The 23,129-nt window shown below is 34.4% G+C and overlaps 1 protein-coding gene across 1 annotated transcript in view; it reads left to right on the plus strand.

Moving 5' to 3' along the window:
* Positions 1–6,021, plus strand: part of LOC138698354 (chondroadherin) — a 73,900-nt gene extending 67,879 nt beyond the window's left edge. The window contains exon 2 of the mRNA XM_069824209.1: positions 20–6,021. Within this exon, the coding sequence (XP_069680310.1) occupies positions 20–1,129 (1,110 nt within the window). The 3' untranslated portion in view covers positions 1,130–6,021. The remainder of the gene's footprint in view (positions 1–19) is intronic.
* The last annotated feature ends 17,108 nt before the right edge of the window (positions 6,022–23,129 follow it).

Consider the following 23,129-nt stretch of genomic DNA (forward strand, 5'->3'; position numbering starts at 1 on the left):
GTGACTGTTATGCCGGCAGGTGCTGTGCAACACAGGGGGTCTGACAGAGATCCCCATCAAGTCGCTGCCCCCCACAGTGGAGCACCTCTCTCTCACCAAGAACCACTTTCCAATCATCAAGAGCGACGCCTTCGCCGGTCTGAGGGGGCTCAAGAAGCTCTCTTTGGACGGCAACAATATCTCCACTATCAAGCCCTTCGCTTTCAGGGGCTTACCGCGCCTGCGCGAGCTCTCCATCCAGCACACACCTCTCACTACAGTGGCGCAGTTCGCGTTCGCAGGCCTGCAGAACATCTCCACCATCCTGCTCGGCCACAACCGCATCCAGCGCGTCGAAGGCTACGCCTTCGCTGGCACTTCCAACGTTCGCCTGCTACTGCTCAACAACAACCCACTTCACCGCGTCGATACTTCAGCGTTCTCAGGTCTCACGAACGTTGAACGCCTGATATTCCCTTCAGGAATTCGTTCTGTTGAGCCGGACTCGTTCAGTGGCTTGGATACTGTAGGAGTGCTCAAACTAGCCTTCATGGATCTCTCATCTCTGAAACCATTCACATTCCGTGGTCTGAGCCATGTACACGTTCTAGCAATACAGGACTCAGATCTTGGAATAATACGCGCTGGCGCATTTGATGGTATGACCCAGATAGGGATTTTGAGCCTCAAAAACAACAAAATTGATGCAATTCAGGAGCTGAGTCTCAAACCTATCAATCGGATACGAATCTTGCATTTCCATGGCAACCATCTTCTCGAGACGCCCTTGCCAGGCGCTGTGGTCATACAGGGTGTGGAGGTACTCAATGTGATCGATAACCATTTCCCATGTGACTGCCATATCCACACCCTTCTAGAGAGTCCTCTAGCTAACGACACAACGGGGGTGGATTTTCGTAGCAAGAATTATTGTATCTCCCCTCTAGAGGTGAATGGGAAGCCCATGAGCAGCCTTGATCTGGATGCTATCGGCAGATGTCAGGAACAGGTCACGAGGGGTAACCTGGAGGCATCTAAGGGGCCAGCGGATTCGGGAGGGGTCAAAGCGTCTTCCCTTCTGGTGTTGTGGGTTCATATCTTGGTTAGTGCGTTAGTTACATCATTGCTAGCTGTTCTTTGTACGAGATGAGATCAGCTTGACGCGTGGTAACACAGATTTCATGGGGCCTATTCTATTGCATGCGCGGAGACTTCAATGCACGGTCAATTCTTTTATGTACAGTGAGTTTGGGCCCAACGTACAATGTTTCAGTTCTGCATGCGCTCTCTGGTCATCTATGATTAAAATAAATGGATCTCACATATGCTAATACAGGGGTGTGGCAACATTTCTTTCTGGGGGCCTGTAATAAAAATTTGAATACTGAGAGAGCAGAATTGGAAGCTTAGTAAAATCATGTGTCATAAATAATTACGGTGAGTAATAAAAAAGTGATTTTATCTATCTTCAAGCACTAGATAAGTATGTAGGTTTCGGATATGTAGGAGAAAAACAGACAATTTGAAGAGTTCAGAACCATAGTGACCCAAGCGCCATTTATTAAAAACGAAGAAAGCAAGGATTAAAGTTATGTGGACACTTCAGTTTAATGAAGATTAACATATCATTTAGTTTTAATGTGTATACTTTATATTACTTGCTATATGTTTCATTAAAATATGCTAATAACTTAACTTCAACCCTTGCTTTCTCCGTTTTTAATATATGTGGCTTGGCCCACTATGGCTCTGAGCCCTTCATTTAATATAGACATTGAAATAAAAAAAAACACGAAGTTTTATGTTCCGCAGACGTATTAATAGGGCAGTGACAGTTGTGGCTGCCAGAAGAGGCTATGATGTGCTGTCCTTCTGTGGGAATAATTTGAATGTTCTTATTTCTAATCGATTGACGGACGTGTTAAAATTAATTATTTTAATGTCTACATTACAACATAAACTTCCGATGCTTATGTTTGATATTTTCATTTCTCATAATGCAGTATCTCTATGAATAGGCTTCCGACGGCGTTGGATTTGTCAGCGCCGATACTAGTATTTCCTCCTTTCCTTTCGAAAAAGAACTAAAACCAGGGATCTCGTTTCGTAGATTTCAAGGCATATGAAATACCTTGATTCTGAATGAAACCGCTTCATTTAACGTTCATCAACTAGCAATTTCTCGGCAATACGTTTCCACTCACTGTGAACGGATGTCTTCACAGAAGAATTTCTTGTGAGACTGCAGAAATATCAGAAGGGAAAAATCTGGAAAGTATGAAGAAAATAGTAACTATCACAGGCCGATGGAAAAGATCATTGAGAGTTATGTATGTTAGCTCGAAAACTATCAATTTATTGGTTGAGACCGGTTAATTTCGATTGTTTCAGATTTCACTCTATACATAAAATGAAAAGCATTTTTTTCACTACTAAATAATTATATGAAAACCAAAATACGGAAAGGACATTATGAGCAGAAATAGAAGCCTCGCGTACACTTTGCTCTTGGAATCGATTATGAAAGTTACTCTGGTACACATAACTTTGAACTTCGCCTCAATTATAAAGTTTCTCTCGAACAACAACAAGGAAACAGACTGTAGCAATTTGCATTACAAGTATGGTGACATGCTATTAATAAAATTAATATATAGGTCAAAATCATTTCACATTCTAGTTCTTCTAGTCGCTGATATCTTTAATTCCTCAGGCACAGCATTAGACTGTCATTCATTTTTTAGAAGAAACGAACTCGAAGTGTTGATCGGAAATTGAGCGTTTGTCTTATTTCTATTGTATTATTTTCTATGTCATAGAGGGGGCGAATCGAAGGCACTTTACACTGTGAATTAAAGGTCTATTCTTTTTGTACTTACTGACACACTCGTCAAAACAAGAATACTTCTGTGAATGATGGAAGTCAAGTACACGCCATTGGACAAAAAAAAGTTATTGTGATTATATTCACAGAAAAATCATTGTTATGCATTCTAAACTTCGACAGTTTGTAAAATAAAACATGATATGAACATTGAAGAAAAATAAAATGTAATAGTACGACTATGGAAAAACATTCAAAATTTAATAATATCAATGTGAAATTCTACAAAATGCAGTAATACAATCATGGGAAAACAATTTAAACTTAATAATATCATGGGAAAATTCTTAAAATTGAACAGTAGGATTACAGGAAAACAGTTAAAATTTAATAATATGATCACAGGAGAAAATTTAAAATTTAATAATATGACCACGGGAAAAGATATAAAATTCATTAATATTATCGCGGGAAAACATTTAAAATTTAATAATATCAATGTGAAAGCATACAAAATACAGAAATACAATAATGGTGAAAGTGAATTTAATAATATGATCACGGGAAAAGAATTTAAATTTAATAATGTCATCATGGAAAAAAAAATTAAAATTTAGTAGTAGGATTACGAGAAAACAATTAAAATTTAATAATATCATCACAGAGAAATTTGAAATTTAATAATATGATCACGGTAAAGCATAACATTTAAAAATCATAGGAAAATATATACGATCGTGGGAAGAAATTTAAAGTTTAATAATATAATCATAAGAAGACATTTGAAATTTATCTTCGAGCATGGAAAAACAAAAAAAAAAAATAATAATAATAATAAAAATAAAAATTATTAAAAAAAAGGTTTAATAATATGATTAAGCAAGAACATTTGAAATTTAATATCATCATGGGAAAACATTTGACACTTTAATACAAAGATCATGGAAAAACGTTTGAAATTTAATAATATGACCACGGGAAAACATTTTAAATTAAATATCATTATGGGAAAACATTAAAATTTAACATTGTGATCACGGGAAAACTTTTGAAATTTAATAATATCATAATAGGAAAACATATTTTGTAATGAAGTAATAGTACAATCATGTGAAAACGTTTAAAATATAATATAATAACGGAAAACACTTAAAATTTAATAACATGATAATAGGAAAATGTATAAAATTTAAAAATATAATTACTGGAAATACAAAGAATTTCATATCATTATATTAAATATATAAACTATAATGCGATCATGGAAAAGACCTTAAGCTCAATAATATATTCATGGGAAGACATTAAACATTTATTAGTAGTAGTAGTAGTAATATGATCACGGAAAAACATTTGAAATTTTATATCATCACGGGAAAATATTTAAAATTTAATTCTATTATCGTGGGAAGAAAAACAAAATTTAACAATATTACTACGGGAAAAGATTTGAAATTTAATAATATTATCAAGGGAAAACGTTTGAAATTTAATTATATCATCATGAGAACACATTTGAAATTGAATATTATCAACTTTGGAAAACATTTAAAATGTAATAATATGATCGCTGGAAAACATATGGAATTGAGAAATTTCATCATTGTAGAACACCTGAAATGTAATAATATTATTGGAAAAAATTGAAAGTTTAATAATACGATCTTGAAAAAATATTAAAAATTGAATAACATTAAAATGAAAGCTTTAATATTATATTCATTTCGGCATATAGCTTGTACTTTGGCATACATGATTTTGAAATATTTGTGATATTATTAATTATAGTTTATTCCTTCAAGTAGACCATAATATTATACTAAAAAAAAGAATTAATTAAAAGTAGGCCTATAGGCAAAATCAATATTAAAATAATTAAGACGATTAGTGTTAAAAACTGTTCGATTTTATTGCACAAAATACAGAAAAAGAATTTTGGTTTTGTCGAAAAGAGATTTCGGGATTTTCATGAAAATGCACGTTTTTAGCATTCATAATAACGAGAAGAAGACTTTTGACATGCATACCTTTTCGTTGGTATAGGTTTCCCCCACACTATGAGATGGATTTTATTCATATTCAGAATTTGCGTGTGACCTGATATTAAGTAAACAATTTACATGAAATGCTGAAGATAATTAACAATTTTTATTATCACCACCCCATTAGAATGTGCCTGGTCCTAATTTTTAGCTTAAAACATAGAGATTTCATATTTTGTACAATAGTGGCTCTAAAATTGAAGTTACAGCACAATCTAGTATATACAGTCACGAAGCTTGAGTTGTGAGGGTGCTAGGAACAATAGACTGTGCAGGTACTATTTCGCATTGTCTGTAATGAGGCGATATTAACGATCCTAGCGGTTAGCAACTATCTATGGATGCATATTTACTATATTGAGCTTCGTGACTGTATATACTAGACTGTAGTCACATTATCAGAAATTGAAAACTAACGTGAGAAAAATGACTGTTGAATTCAGTCTTACCATTATGAATTCGTTTGTTTGATGTCACTTCTAACCGGAAAACGAGAGCTGACTGGTCAGAAATTGGCAATTGACGCAAGCCTAAACATTATTAGCTCAAACTCACTGTACTGAACAAATGGGGATCATGAAACTTAACTGCCAATTTGTAAATCTCCATTAATGTAATAGATATTTATATTATATCCTGCTCTCAAGGGTGTTCGTGACTGAGGAATTGCGAGTATCTCCACGCCCTCCCCTCTCCTACTTGAAACTGTGCTGGTGCAAACACTGCCAAGAAGGTCGGTGTGATTACCTTATTGACATTACAATTTGGTGTTGTGTACAGTGTTAATCAAACTAGAAAGGTGAAATCGACTGAGATACACAAAAGTTACTGATTCGTTTTCAAACATCAGTCTTTGTAAGAATGTGGAACTGTTATTGTGTAATCATGAAGATATTGACTGATACAGACTCATTTCAAAGACAACTGAATAACGCTTAAATATCAGCCCTTTATGTGACTCCAATTAAAATAATTAAATCATACGTTGTTGTCAGCTGATTATGTGACTCCATTTTAAGAAACAATTGAATCTCGCGTAATTGTCAGCTGATTATGTGACTCCATTTTAAGAAACAATTGAATCACGCGTAATTGTCAGCTGATTATGTGACTCCATTTTAAGAAACAATTGAATCACGCGTAACTGTCAGCTGATTATGTGACTGCATTTAAAAACATCTGAACCACGCATAAATGTCATCTCATTATAATATGATCGTATTTTAAAAACTGTTTAATGAAGCGTAAATGTAAACTGATTATGTGACTTCAATTTAAAAACAATTTAATATCAACTGATTATGTTACTTCATTTTAAAAGAAATGTCGAATAAATGAGGACTGATTATGTGACATTTTGAAAGTAAGTGAATCACGCGTAATTGTCAGTTAGTTGTGTAATCCATTGAAAGACAACTGAATATCGAGTAAATGTCAGTGGATAATATGACTATTTTAAGACAGTTGATGAACTTTAAAGTTGGTATACGTTAACGATAGTTGAAAGATACGTAAATATCAATTGGCTATGGTACTTCATTTCAAGAGAAAATCAAAGACAAGTGACAGCTGATTTATTAGACTGATGTTAGAAATGATTAAAACACATATACGAGTAATAAACAGCTGTTCATATCGAGGTTCCATTTTAACGGAATTTTAAAAAGTGGAGAGTCAGTTCAGTGAAACCTATCCTATTGTAATAAAAAGATTATATATTTAGCAATGTTGCAACATTCTCTGTGAAGAAAAATGTAGAATATTGTTGACAGGAATATTGGAATGTTGTCCTCTTAGAGATGTATCATCTATAGGAAATTTATATACCGTTTCCCATGGATAACAAATTACAGAATGTTCAGTAAATTTGTCATTTTGTTTCATTTTGCTTCCTCTCTTATTCACAAATACTTATTGTTCCTTTCCACTATATGGCACAGGGAAATGAGCCTGTTGAGTGACGAGAGAAGAATTTCTTTCCGCACATAATAGCATAACACTGCAGAATGTATTTTAAGTTCTCAAGGAACTAATATTTTTTTTGCTTTGGAAATTGAATGTGAATAATATGATTTGTTTATTTATTTATTTATTTATATTTAATTATTACGTATTTATTTATTTTATTTACTTTATTTATTTCATTTGATTTCATTCATTCATTCATTAAATTAAATTTATTACTTCCAAGTCCTTTTCTCTATCTCCAATTTTTATTTTACTATAAATCTTCCCTTTCTTGTTTAAAAATTTCTTGCCTTCACTTTTTCTTTATTCCCTTCTTTATTTCTTTCACTCGCCCCTTTTTCTTGTAGTGAATCCATACTTACCTGTTTTTCCTTCTTTGTCTTTAATTCTAATTCTATTTTCTTTGTAACTCCTCCTAGCTTTTCCTTCTTTATTCTTTTGTTTTTCTTTCTTGCTTTTCATTTATCTCACTTCATTTCATTATGTTTCTTCCATTTTCGTCTTTTCAATTTACGTTGGTCATTCAGTAACTAAAGATATAAAATATGACTCTGCATGACAGTACACATATAAAATGCATTTGTCGATTTTTATATCTTTCTTGAAGATAAGAAAAACATTTTTTTATTATTTCATATTTATTTTTTGCTTTCTTCTTGTAACAATTTTGAGTAAAAACATTTATATGTTCATGGGTCCGATTAGATTACAATGAACGCATCACTACGAACCCTGCGCTACCATATTATTTCTTGTGTCATTACCTTTTGAAACATTACTCACAAGTAATGTGTGGAAGGCCGTGTTATTAAAATTAAGGTAACAGAAGCTATGCTCGCACACTGAATGTCAAGGTCAAGGACAAATTAATATCGATATTGGTGAAGCTATAGACACTCGATTCTCACGCAGAACTAAAGTGTATATGTACAGTAGCGGCAAAAAAAAAAAAAAAAAAACCGGACCGACACTTGTAGCTGATTTCAGAGCCTTGTTCACAGTGATAGCACGATAGACTGGTAACTAAGACTTTCTTGGTTCGAATTCTGCCTGGGAAGGAAACTTTTTTTGTTCCTTATTCAAATTTATTCCCAATACTTTTCGATTGAAGCGATATTTTACTACTTAATTAACTTATTATTCCAAGAACATGAATTTTACCAGCTTATTTTCTAATGGCTTTCGAAATGGGCTACGTTAGTAGTGAAAACTACAACAATTGCAATAGATTACTCGCTATCTTGTGAATGCGGGCGTGGCATGCGCAGTGGCTCGTTTCTGGGACTTTGATTATTCCGTCGGTCCTGTTTTTTACCACTACTGTACAAATGGCTATAGATTTGTAGAATGGACATAAAAAAGACATTAAGTGCCAAAGAGACAGATAGCAGACAGCATAGCTTTCTTGTGCACCTAGTAATGTAATATCACACGTTTTGCACATCTATTGGAGAAGCTAGGCCCTAAATAAAATTACAACGAGACTGAACATTCAGAACTGAACAAGGGACATAGACTCTTTTTTTAAATAAATTTTCAACGGTATTGATACTTACAGCCTTTTTTATGTCCAGTTTTCATTTGGAAATGTGCTGTAAGCATCGTCTTCGACGACAATAACGTTAGGTACGTACTGCTCTCGCCAAGCTTAGACGATCTCACTCACACCACTCTGTTGACTTGTGTCTTACCCAAAACATAATAAAATCATACAGTGCATACCTGATAGTTATGCAGCGTTGTCACATTATGACTCTGAATCAGCCCAGCTACCGGGTTGAGGCAAGTACGATATATTTTTTTTTTTTTTAGAAGTTAGTAGTTTTCTCTTGCGGCAAGATAAGCTGACCTCTCTACTTGGGCTGAGGCCGTCTGTGTTTGGCAACGCTGTTATAAAGCAATTCAGTTATCGGACGCGGCCAACTGCATAACATAAACATCCAGAGCATGTTGATGTGACTTCTTTGGCTTCTTTCCTCTGAGCGGGGGTCGTCTAAGTTTGGCGAGTACAATAATATAACTGTGAATATGAAGTCTAAATCCTCTCGCTACCAGTCTCCAAAAGTGATTTAGGTCTGTAAAAGTGCAGCTATTTTTGTTGATTAATATATTCACAGTTCTGTAAGCGCTGGAAATCTGATCAATACTCATTTATAAACCTTTTCACTTGAAACGACTTCTGTACTTTTTTGTGGAGGAGTAATATTAGCTTTCTATGGAGAAAAATATTTACACATGATTACAATTCCTCCACAAAAATATTTTTCATTTCTATATTCTTTCTTCTTTCTTTTTCCCCTTCTTTCTTTCTTTCTTTCTTTAGGCCTACTGGAAATAATACAAATATCTAAATAATTACGATAGTCTGTGGTGCTTAAAGTGCTTCATATATTTATTTAACCTGATAAATTTAATATTCATATCACTTGATTATTTGTGTATGGCCACGACGGTGGTGTAAATTGTGGTAATGAGTTATAACCTAAAAATATAATGTTCTCCAGGTCTCGATATACAACGCCATGGTGTGTAGAAGACGAAAACAGAACTCAGCGGCAGTAAATGGTACGTATATTCAATATAAATTACTTTTCTTGGTGTGGGTTGGATATATTTAGACTAATTGTTAATTATATTTATTTTAAATTTGCTACACAAAACTGTAGGTTATTGTTCTTCAGATTTAAAAAAAGTCATTGTGTCAGATGGAAACAGTAATGCACATGGAACAGATATGAGACATATTGTAGTCATGGAGTTATATGATAAGACAAAATAATCATGAAAATAAAATATATGATTATATGACACGCATGTCTGCTAATTAAGTAGATAGTGGACACAAAATTATGATCATGAGAATATAATAAACATACAGCAATGCTTATGAGACATACTGAAAGACACACATGAAACATAAGTTAAAACACACGCTTTTTTTTTCTGGAACGTATATGCTTATGAAACATGAGTACGACACACTCATAGTCGTGGAACGTGTAGGATATCAAACACACAGTAATGCTCATGGGACATAAAGTATATCAGACAAATACTGTGGAAAACAGAGTATGTCAGACAAAAACATACTTATGGAACATGTAACAGACACACAATCATGCTAATGAAACATATGCCAGACACACATTCATGTTCAAGGAACGTATGCCAAAAACAATCATGCACATGGGACATGTCAGACACAACTATGTTCATGGAACATGTAACAGACACACAATCATGCTAATGAAACATGTGTCAGACACACATTCATGTTCAAGGAACGTATGCCAAAAACAATCATGCACATGAGACATGTCAGACATAACTACGTTCATGGAACATGTAACAGACACACAATCATGCTAATGAAACATATGTCAGACACACATTCATGTTCATGGAACGTATACCAAAAACAATCATGCACATGGGATATGTCAGACATAACTACGTTCATGGAACATGTAACAGACACACAATCATGCTAATGAAACATGTGTCAGACACACATTCATGTTCAAGGAACGTATGCCAAAAACAATCATGCACATGGGACATGTCAGACACAACTATGTTCATGGAACATGTAACAGACACACAATCATGCTAATGAAACATGTGTCAGACACACATTCATGTTCATGGAACGTATGCCAAAAACAATCATGCACATGAGACATGTCAGACACAACTATGTTCATGGAACATGTAACAGACACACAATCATGCTAATGAAACATGTGTCAGACACACATTCATGTTCATGGAACGTATGCCAAAAACAATCATGCACATGAGACATGTCAGACACAACTATGTTCATGGAACATATAACAGACACACAATCATGCTAATGAAACATGTGTCAGACACACATTCATGTTCATGGAACGTATGCCAAAAACAATCGTGCACATGAGACATGTCAGACACAACTATGTTCATGGAACATATAACAGACACACAATCATGCTAATGAAACATGTGTCAGACACACATTCATGTTCATGGAACGTTTGCCAAAATCAATCATGCACATGAGACATGTCAGACATAACTATGTTCATGGAACATGTAACAGACACACAATCATGCTAATGAAACATGTGTCAGACACACATTCATGTTCATGGAACGTATGCCAAAAACAATCATGCACATGGGACATGTCAGACACAACTATGTTCATGGAACATGTAACAGACACACAATCATGCTAATGAAACATGTGTCAGACACACATTCATGTTCATGGAACGTATGCCAAAAACAATCATGCACATGAGACATGTCAGACACAACTATGTTCATGGAACATATAACAGACACACAATCATGCTAATGAAACATGTGTCAGACACACATTCATGTTCATGGAACGTATGCCAAAAACAATCATGCACATGAGTCATGTCAGACACAACTATGTTCATGGAACATATAACAGACACACAATCATGCTAATGAAACATGTGTCAGACACACATTCATGTTCATGGAACGTATGCCAAAAACAATCATGCACATGAGACATGTCAGACATAACTACGTTCATGGAACATGTAACAGACACACAATCATGCTAATGAAACATATGTCAGACACACATTCATGTTCATGGAACGTATCCCAACAACAATCATGCACATGAGACATGTCAGACACAACTATGTTCATGGAACATGTATCAGACACACAATCATGCTAATGAAACATGTGTCAGACACACATTCATGTTCATGGAACGTATGCCAAAAACAATCATGCACATGAGACATGTCAGACACAACTATGTTCATGGAACATGTAACAGGCACACAATCATGCTAATGAAACATGTGTCAGACACACACTCATGTTCAAGGAACGTATCCCAAGAACAATCATGCACATGAGACACGTCAGACACAACTATGTTCATGGAACATATAACAGACACACATTTATCCGACATACATGACGCAAATATGTGTCAGAGACACAATCGTGCTCGTGGGGCATGTCAGACAAAATCATACTCATGTAACAAGTGACAGATACATAATTATTATGGTCTTGGGACATAGACTGTGAAAGACACACAATCATGCATGCACATGAATTTAAGACAAAACATTGCATCATATTTTATTCGTTATAACTAATATGATGATCTCACAGTGATGGTAGTGTTCTTTGACAAATGTATGTTATGAATCCCTCGTGAACCCCTAAGTATATCTACTTGTCTTTAATGTTTGTGTAAAATTCGATATGACGTATAGCTTAATCAGAATCTACTCGTTGGAACAAGCAATAATATTTACTTAATATTGGTCATCAATATACTTGAAAACCTTCAAATATAGAGGAGTAAGGATTGTAATCAATATTTGTTAGTTAAGTAGCACTGCATATGTAATTATATATGTATAATAATAATAATAATAATAATAATAATAATAATAATAATAATTATTATTATTATTATTATTATTATTATTATTATTTTATTTGAACGATAATAATGGTACACTTTTCGTTGGCACTCCCGATGAAGCAAAATCTTGTGGCCGTGAATGGAGTTTACATTAAATAATTAAAAAGTAATATTACAAGTTTAAGCCTACACAAAAATAATTATTTAATTCAAGTAATCAAATATATTATGTAAGCAAAAGTAAAGTGATAAAAATCAAAATATATCAGGTGAAACACAGAAGAGTTGGTTAAGTAGAAAATACAAGGGGCGATGACCCCTTTAAACAATAACAAAGTCAAATGAAAAAGTATTAAATAATAAATTGTAAAATAAACACAAAATGATATGCAATAATGTAATGGAGTAGTATATTATATACATAAATGATATTTTAGTTCTACTTGATTTATTTAATTCTGAAAGGTTTATAACATAAAAATGTTTTTTTTTCAAAAGTTTCATGAAGAAAGAAATTTCAAAAAATGAAAAAAAATATATATATATATATATATATATATATATATATATACATATATAATTATTTCAATACTAATCGCTACTTAAAATCAGTTGAAGTGCTTGCTTTTTAAATAATTTATTATTAGAAGATGCTAATTTTGAATGTTTTTTTTTATTAAGTTATAGACAATCTCGGGCCGAAATTTGAGACATGCCTTAGTTCTGCTTCAGAATTAGATTGGTTCAAACAAAGTACATGATATAAAGTGTCTTCTTGTACTGTAACCATGGTCATAATAGTTATTATATTTTTGTGGTTATTTGTCAGAAGATAATCTGAAACTTTGAATATAATCTGCATTTTATAGTTAAAATAGTTTCAGTTATGGTCTAACGAAATAAAAAAACCTTGTAAAGTCCTAACTAACGCCCTTCGAAGTGCTTTTACATTACGATAACGGAAATTTAATTGTAAGAGGGATCTAATTTCAACAATATGGTAGGCCTAATGAAAATTTAGAAAAAAAATGGGAGCAATTGTATTACATAATCTTGATATCGAAACGGATCAGAAATATCTTAATACTGACGGAAGAATAATAACATATTATGGTAGAGGCCAATTCATAATCTATTAAATGCTTCTTTTAAAATGAAATTTTGTCAAAACTACGAGTGACGTGCGTGCAGTTCAGACTACGCCTTCTTAATGCATGTTTCAAATCTGCTAGCAAAATATCTGTCATTTAGAAAGCGTTAAACATTTTACCTAACAATATATTGATAGATATTTCATACTGTTAACACATAAGAATTCGGGCTATGTGATCGGCAGTACATGCCTGACGGGCTTTATTACTTGATGGGAAAGCTTTCATGCTGTGCTAGTGCTGTCCAAAGGGATGGGAGGGTTGACAGTCATCATACACGCATTCTTTACATGCCTGGACATGGGACCGAGCGTAATGATTTTTTTTTGTCGGGCGCCACATAGTGCAAAGTGTTGCGACACCAGGTTTTTGCGTGGTCACCGACCGTGCTGTGCGGGTGGAGGAATGTCCCCTGAGCTGTTCGGGGAATGTTTTATCACCGCATCACCGCTAAACGCTTACGGACAATAAATTATAACATTAGGAAGGGGACAACACTGTAAATTACTGGGATAGGATAACCTGAAGTGACAAACAGCGAGACACAGTGAATAAGGGTGAATTTGCGAGCTTTGCGAGGGTGGGGGTTGGCGTCAGTTTAGTGATCTACTGCACTAAGATTTTTAAAATGGTAAAACCGTTAGCCAAAACACTTTAAAAGCGCAGGGTGGGGTTAAAATCTCGGGTCATACGAGTTTCAATTTGTGATGTACAAAGTCTGTATTGAAAGCAAGAGATTTCTCTTTCATCGTGAAACGTTTATACTCCGGTGTCAAATTAATAAAATGTTACATAAATTGAGGCGTTCTCTTGAACAACAACTTAACTACAAAACCTTGAATTTTAGATGAAGTGCATAAAACAATTTACATTTCGTAAAACAGCATTGAGGAAAAGACATTTAAATGCTTCTATACTGAGGATCACGTAAGTGTAGTTCCTAAAAGTCTAATTTGGCCGTCTTTTCAGTGTTGCCAGCTAATACCAGTTATCACCTAAGAGGGAAAAATCATAATGCTACGTACTGAAATAATAATAATAATAATAATAATAATAATAATAATAATAATAATTTTATTGGAATGATAATAATGGTACTCTTTTGGTTGGCACTCCCGATGAAGCAAAAGCTTGTGGCCGGGAGTGGAATTTACATTAAATAATTAAAAAGTAATATTACAAGTTTAAGCCTACACTAAAATAATTATTTAACTGTTTAATTTGAGTAATCAAAAATATATAAGCAGAAGTAAAGTGATGAATATCAAAATAATAATACAAGAAATACAATGGAATTATATCAGGTTAAACACAGAGGAGTTGATTAACTAGAAAGTAGGCTACAAGAGGCTAAACAATAATAAAATAAAATGAAAAAGTATTAAATAATACAATTGTAAAATAAATACAAAATATTATGCAATAATATAATGGAGTAATATATTTTATACATAAATGATATTTTAGTTCTATTTGATTTATTGAATTTTGAAATATTCATAACATAATTTTTTTTTTCAAACATTTTATGTAAGAGAAAAATATCAAAAAATGAAAAATATCAAAAATGAAATATATATAATTATTAAAATACTAATCAGTATTTAAAAAAATGTTTGATATAAAACAATTTTTATCTCGAAAAGTTAGCAAAAACGAGCAAAGTAGGCCTAGTATTAAACCTTTTTGTTTGAAATATCTCAAAGCATAACCGCCTGAAATTAATGACATTACTTGCGGTAAATCCTGTATATCGTCGTTGTTCCTGCAATAACTCCTATGTGGCATATTTATCGATTTTCAGATTTTTGCTCTATTAAATAACTACAGCAAATAATAAAATCTCCTATGTGTAATTATATTTTTTTCTTTCGAAATGTACGAATTCACAATCTCCTATGCACTACTGCCATGGAAGAATAAATGTGTTTTTTCTTCCTACTGAAAAATTTCATATTTTGCACATAGGAGTCATTGCAGGAACAACGAAAATATAGAATTTTAATTGCCTTATTTTATATTCCAAACAGTATTGGATCTCTCCCTGAAATAACTGTGCCAATAGGGCGTCCTCACACTGGCTCCAATTCTATCCTTCGTGTCATCTGGTTCATTCAGTGAAATGTGAGAGTGACTGAAAACAAATTCACCCTTTCGGAGATACTGGTCATTTTTCTGTTGTCTGATATCTGTAATGCATAATAAATTAAATGCGATTCTTTGTGTAGAAAATCATTTTCAATTGTGTGTCTCGTATTTTAAGTAAAGCGCGTCGAGGAATTTTAACAAAAACATAAATTCATTACGGAAAAATTGTAGTAGTATTTTCTGAATTTTCGGATAAGTATACAGTGTAGGTTATTGACAAGTCAGTAGCTTCGCGACGCCATAGAGTGAAGTGCGCTTGTCGCAGATCGTTCAGCTGTTTTCACGTGTTCTTTAAAGCCTTTGTGAACGAATTTCTTGGTTTCAGTCAAATACAGGTAAGCTCACATAATGGTGGCTCCGTCCCACAGATCTAGTTCCAAAACTGTGTGTTCACATAAATTATACACTGTCATTTAACTGACATCTATCTTTTTACAAGTAGTAGCGAAATGCCATGACCTTTGCAAAACGGTGTGTATTAATTAGCCGTGTACAATACGGCATAATAATAATAATAATAATAATAATAATAATAATAATAATAATAATAATAATAATAATAATAATAACAAATATAAATGACACTCGGGAGGAAATTAAACGCAGAATATATGTGAGAAATACCTGTTATTATTCCGTTGAGAAGCTTTTGTCATCTAGTCTGCTGTCAAAAAATCTGAAAGTTAGAATTTATAAAACGGTTATATTACCGGTTGTTCTGTATAGTTGTGAAACTTGGACTCACTTTGAGAGAGGAACAGAGATTAAGGGTGTTTGAGAATAAGGTTCTTAGGAAAATATTTGGGGCTAAGAGGGCTGACGTTACAGGAGAATGAAGAAAGTTACACAACGCATAACTGCACGCATTGTATTAGTTAGTGTTAGTTGGGAAACCGGAGGGAAAAAGACCTTTGGGGAGGCCGAGATGTACATGGAAGGATTTGAGGGAGGTGGGATATGATGATAGAAAGTGGATTAATCTGCACAGGATAGGGACCGATGGCAGGCTTATGTGAGGGCGGCAATGAACCTGCGGATTTCTTAAACGCCATTTGTAAGTAAGTATTTAGAGAAATTAATTGTAATAATAAGAATGAACAATGTTAGTTTCATTAGAGTATAAGTAAAAAATATTAATCAGTAATTAATCTGTTAAGTAACAACCCCTTACATCATTCGGAAGCGAGTTCCAATTTCTAGCAACTGAAACTGTATAGGATGAAGAATATATAGCTGTCTTGTGGTAAGGCATAATGAGTAAATTCTTATGATGAGACCTGGTACGTAGTTGATGATATGCGGATAAATTTTCAAAACAAGAAGCAAAATAGATTGGGGTAGCGGTGCCCAGAATTTGAAATAAGAGAATGCAGGGCTCGTCGATCGCTTAGCCTTAACCAAGACAGATTTTGGAAAGACCGGGAAACATGATCATATTTACGAATATAGCACATATAACAGACGCACGCATTATGCACACGTTGTAGCCTGCTGCTCAAATTTGCGTTTAGGTTACTTAATATAATATCGCAGTAGTCAAAGTGTGGCATCACGAGTGTTTGTACAAGGATTAATTTTAGTTTGTCAGGAAGAAAGTGCTTCAGTCGCTTTAATGAGTGAATAATCGAAAATATGTTTTAAGAAGTGTGATTCACTTGTTCATTCCATTCCAGGTGACAATCCATATAAATGCCAAGTCGAGCTGTATGGAATAGTAATATTATTTGATGTCCAGTTAAGCTACAGAAATTATACAGATACGATGAATCGATAATAGGTAAATAACTGTTTATTTAATGCCCCTTTTAAATTTTAGAATGTATTCAGAAACGGAGAATTCTAATTTCATTTGACTGTCCTTTAAAATTTTATATTCTGTTTAGAGTGGATGAAAATTTGAGACGTCAAAATATTAAACGTTAAAGAGGAGAGGAAAAATTGAAGCTCTTCTTGAAAATATGTACTCAGCCTCTTCTTCCACCACAAATGTCACACAATATGCCGTGGTCATATTTCTTGATCAAAATGGAAAAACGGCCTTCTCAGTTCTCTTAATTTCCAATTGTTAGTTGTAAATGTGGCTTATTCTAGAAGTCCAACTTTCGCTGTTTAAATTATTGAACAAAAATTATAGTCCAAAAAAAAAAAAAAGCATTGTATATCTGGTAAGGGGTGGCGGTAAGAGAGAAAAAGAAGAACATTTCAAACTAAAACAAACAAAAGTTGCAACACCAACCTGCCATTACAACGTGCGCCTGGCCACGTATTTTATATGCTGGAATTTCGCCAAACCGATGATTCTCTCTTAAATAAGGCAATTACAGTAGTACCACCACTGTGCCTTTCCTCTTTTACTGCCAACTTTACATAAGCGCACCCAGACATGGCATTAAAAGGCTATGATATATATTTTAACCCAGCCCATGGTCGCTTGGCTACGCACTTTCTACTGTTTACTATAGTCATGGCAACCGAACTAAATGTGGAGCCTACCCAAACCCTCCACTGCCGTCTCTCGCATTCCATGACGTTATTTATAGACCCTACATACTGGCTGTAGCATTCTCACCCTCCCAACAACCCTCTTGTACTGTACTGCTACCCCAAAAAATTTAAGTTGATGAAACAATATAACACACTGCATCTCTGTAGCTTTCTGAGTCTATTAGCGTATCACCCAACTGTCTGAACCTTCAAGTGCTGTATTTCATAGTGTAAGAACAGGGGTGCACCTTCAGTCGAACAACTATATAGGCTTCCAGTTTCTGACCCAACGAAATGGAAAGTAAAGCGACGATCATCGCCGGACGCACATCGCCGATGATTATAAACAATGGCGATGATCGTCAGGAAGTGGTTTCCTTATCAGCGTACATCGCTGTCAATTCTTATTTGTAGACAGTGGATGCGGGCTGCCTTAAGGAAAAGTGAAGTTGTTTCATATCGGAGTATATAGCACGTGCCGCGTCGTCCGTCTTTTGTGTACCTGACGAGTACAGCAGCGTACATAACGAAGGAACCCCGGTCCACATTGCAACGCAATGTGTGCAGTTGTGTTATCCTGCTCAAATATTTAGTACGAGTTGAATAGTGTACTGCTGATCCATTCATAATGTCGAAGTCAAAACGTTAAATTCGCTCAGAGATACGAAATGCAATTAAGAAGTATGCGAGTGACATTTTATAAATTAACGAAGACAATATCGTGTGTAATATATGTAAAATTGAAATAAAAACCAGAACAACTCAGGCTATGGAAAAACATTGCAACAGTACATCGCACAGGAAATGCGTTGAAATGAAATCTATGGAACCATCTACATCATCATCATAATCATCATCATCATCATCATCATCATTTAGTTGTGCGGGTCTAACGACACGTGCAACATGATGCTCAGTACAAATATTCCTCTAAAGAAATTGAGTGATCCCCATTTTAGAGTTTTTCTTCAGAAATTCTCTCGATACAAAAACTGTTTAAGCGATAGGCGAAGACGATTCAGCTTCGACAACTTACGAGAATATATCGTCGTTTACTGCAACTCTGGTAATTGCATCAATGATGACGAGGACTGAACTTGCAAGGTATGTACTACAGTACTACAGTACGTTATTTTTCTTTTCCTTCTGACTGTACGGAGATACAGTAGCATGTTGACGTCTTCTGTTTACGTTTAAAACCTGTTGAGCCAATGGTCTGAATGAAAAAAATTTAACATATAGTAAATGTGCATCTACATTCAACGATAAGTCATCCCGCATCCACTGTCTACTTATTTGTTTTGCTGCCATAGCTCGATTCCATATTTCTACATGGCCTTCTATAATATCGATTATTGAACATGTATGTGGCGATGTGCGTCCTGAATTTGTTTCAGAAGCAACTTCCAGCGATCTGCGTCGCGTCCAACGATCTACGTTGGCGCTCATCGCTGTAAAGAAACCGTGCGCATTCATTTTAACTGCTAGCAACTCCAGGTGACAATCGCCGGCGATGATCGCCGTAAACAAACCGCAGCTTAACATAGGAGCGAGAGAAAATACTGTAGTGTTCTGTATGGTAGTGAATATGGCATTGACATATAGAAAGAATAAGAAAAATTGCCCGGCTTTCTCGTAAAAAAAAACGTTCCTTAGCGATAAACAGGTAACATCATCTCGGACTGCCAGACAACTTTAGTTGTAAATATTTTTGTACACCAGCGACCAATTCATATTTGTTAAATTTTTAATATTGTTACTATTAAACTATACTAAAGTTTTCAATAATATGTATATTTGAAAAGTAGTGGTGAAAAGCATAAAACTACAGGGACATCATTTTATTTTTACTAACATTTTTAATATTAACCTGGCTATACCTTTGGATTAACGGTTGAGAACGGAAACACCGTTTGATACCCTCAGTTCGATGATATTGGCGTAAAATACAAACAAATCACTTTACTAGGTATAGGAGGGAAGAAAAGTAGTTAATCCATTTACGTAAAGTAGGAAATATCTCAATTTTGAGTTTGATAATTTTCATTAGGTTTTTGTTTAATCAAAATACAGTACAGTATTAACAATAAGTGTTTTTACTCACGAACTGAGTTATCCATGCGAACGTATTCATCACGCAATGTATATTATAATGTCTACAGACATTAACGTACAATATAGAGAATGAAGTTAAATTGAAAAATAATCATAATATGGATATTTAAACACATTTTTTTTTTAAATAGTGGCCGTTCATTTCGATACAGACTTCAGTTCTTTTGTGCATATTATCGCACTATAGACTACTGCGTCTAATTCCAATTACCAGTTTCGCCCTTCGTACTAGTAACTCATGTTGAAATAATTCTGTACCTAGTCTATAAAAGAGTACCTTACGTACTGTAAATTCAATCTTCACTTCTGCCCGACCAGCACAGATAAAATTACTCAGACATGCTATCTACTATCTAAGTGGTTATGTCGTAGGATCGTAAAAAGGGGGGAAATCACGTGACAGTTGATTACTTAACGAGGTCCTTTTATTTAAGTTATTTTAAACAGTTGTATAATATTACGCAGACATCCAATTTCTAACAGAAATTAATGTTTCAGAAAAGAACTAAGACATCCCAGCCACTAGCCTTTACAGAGGGGCGAGCAGAAGCAGATGGGGGAATGGGGATGCGACGTAGGCAAACGGACGACAGTACCTGTGCGAAAATATAATTCAGTATTGAAAGGTTTTTCGTCACTGGAAAACACGAACATATTTCTGGAACGTACTACACTCACTAAGTCAGTACTGTTTATTATAAGCGGCCTTGGTTCTATATGGAGAACAGTTGGAACTTCATTAGTAGAAGGGGTGAGAGTGAAGTACATTCAAAAACTCAGGTACAATAAAAATTGAAGTAAAAATAAAATGTTATCCCTGTATAAACAATGTTTGATTTCGAAACATCATGTGGCAACAGAGGTCCTGGACAGCAATAATACGTCACTTACTCTTTAGTCGTTCAAAAAACTGAAAACGGTAATGATCATAAACACCTATTCTTTCTGCAGCCAAATAAAAGCAGCCTATATTTGTTCGTGTTGCAGTGAAACGAGTTTGTATTGCATCCTGCATTCTCTACGATGTCTCAGAAAAAAGATGATATTTCATCAACTTCTGAGCCCTAATCATCACACAATGCAATGAAACGTATAGCCGTGTTTATGATACACCCCGATTTTATTGGTAAAAGAAAATTACTTTTAATTTTTTTTTTGGCCCTTCAACTTTATTGCCCGACATAAAAAATCGCAGTATTCTTAACAACACTCATTTCTGTAAATGAATGCAACATTTCATTCGCAGACGTCTTGGGAATATGTGCGCAAAGTTTCATTATTCTAGGTACAACCATTCAGGAGGTGTATTATTTCTAGTAAGTTAAAGTTCCGATTTGGGATACAATCACTTTAAAGTTTATAATATAATAAGCATTCTGAATACAGTAACTACTTGTGTTGGTTAAACTGAATTTCTAACTTAGAATAAGGATAACGCGACGAAATCTTCACTATAGTATTCTTCAAGAAACGGTACATTTTTCACACCATATTTAAAAAAAATATTTAGTGTGTTACAATCACAGATGATGGAAGGAACCATGTAGAAATGAAAGAACGTTTGAAGAAAGAAAATTTTGCAATATTCACTCTTAATCAAGTATTATGGGATAATAAAATCAGAATTGAAACTAAACATCAAATTTATAAATCAATTGTGAGAAGTACAACTTTATATGGGGCAGAAACTTGGCAATTGCAAAACGCATTCAAAAATTAATTTTTGGCCTTAGAAATGGATTATTGGACACGATCAGCAGGCATTTCAAGAAGAGATAAAATTAGAAACGATGTAATCGGAGAGAAAATGCAAGTTAAGAATGATATTGTAAAGGATATTTTCACAAAACAACTAATATGGCATGGGCATACGATGCGAATATATACGGAAAGATTACCAAGGTTGACATATGATTGGACCCCATCAAGAAGAAGAAAAAGTGGAAGACCTATGACAACATGTAAAAAGGGCATTCTGGAAGCTATGGAAAGAAGACAATTAGGAGAAGACCTATGGAGAGATAGAGGGGAGTGGTATCTTGCAGTGCGATACATTTATCAGTGACTGTAAATTAATATTTGACTGTCAGAAAATGTCGAAAGACATTGTAAACTGACTAATATATTTAAAAAAAATAGAGAAAAAGACCAAAATTGACTGAAACTCAGTTGCTCGTCCACTTAAAAATGATACATCCAGGCATGTCTTTATTTCCCTAACGGTAATCGAACCGTACTTCTCTGGAATTACATCCGGTTGTCGTCTAACTTACAGCGAGAGACAAAGATTAAATCGCGAGTACGATAATTGCTATAATATGAAGCAGGATCGGGGCTGATTTTATATTTTTTGTGTAAGTAGCAGAGGGGAGAGTTTAAAACGATATTTCACAGATAATGAACTACCGTAGGGACTTAGGTTTTGACCCTGCTCTGAGAGCTGGCAGGTGTAATCTCTGGTAATTTCCGGTACGTAATAGAGTAATCAGAAAGTTTTTTATTATTATTACTAAAGAGAATGTAATCTGAACCGCAGAAGAATTAATACAACGGCATGATGGCGGATTAGCCTTCGTTTGTTTTTAAATTAAAATACGTAAACAGTTGAGCGGCGAAATGGAAGATAACAGAGTGGCTCTCTGCTTCGTAGAGTAGGGAAATTGAAACCTGCGGAGAGAAATTCGGCAATAGGATACATACCGAAACATTTATGCATAAGTGGCATGCATGTGCGCGTTCTAATTTTTATACTTTTGTTTCCTGGCAGTTTGGAGTTCAGTAATTTAGATGTGAGGAGGAGAATTATAGACACTTAGCTATGTAGATGGCCTGGAGTATGCATACGTACTCTTCATCAATATCACGAGCACTTGTGAGCATTTGTACCTCATGTATTCAGTGCTCTATTGATGTGTATTGTTCTAAAGTTTGCCTACTCTTTAGGTGCTCTTGAATTTTTTGCCTCGCTAAAGTCAGTGATCGAAAAACATCGATTA

The sequence above is a fragment of the Periplaneta americana genome, chromosome 4 (genome assembly GCF_040183065.1).
Source record: "Periplaneta americana isolate PAMFEO1 chromosome 4, P.americana_PAMFEO1_priV1, whole genome shotgun sequence".
NCBI lineage: Eukaryota > Metazoa > Arthropoda > Insecta > Blattodea > Blattidae > Periplaneta > Periplaneta americana.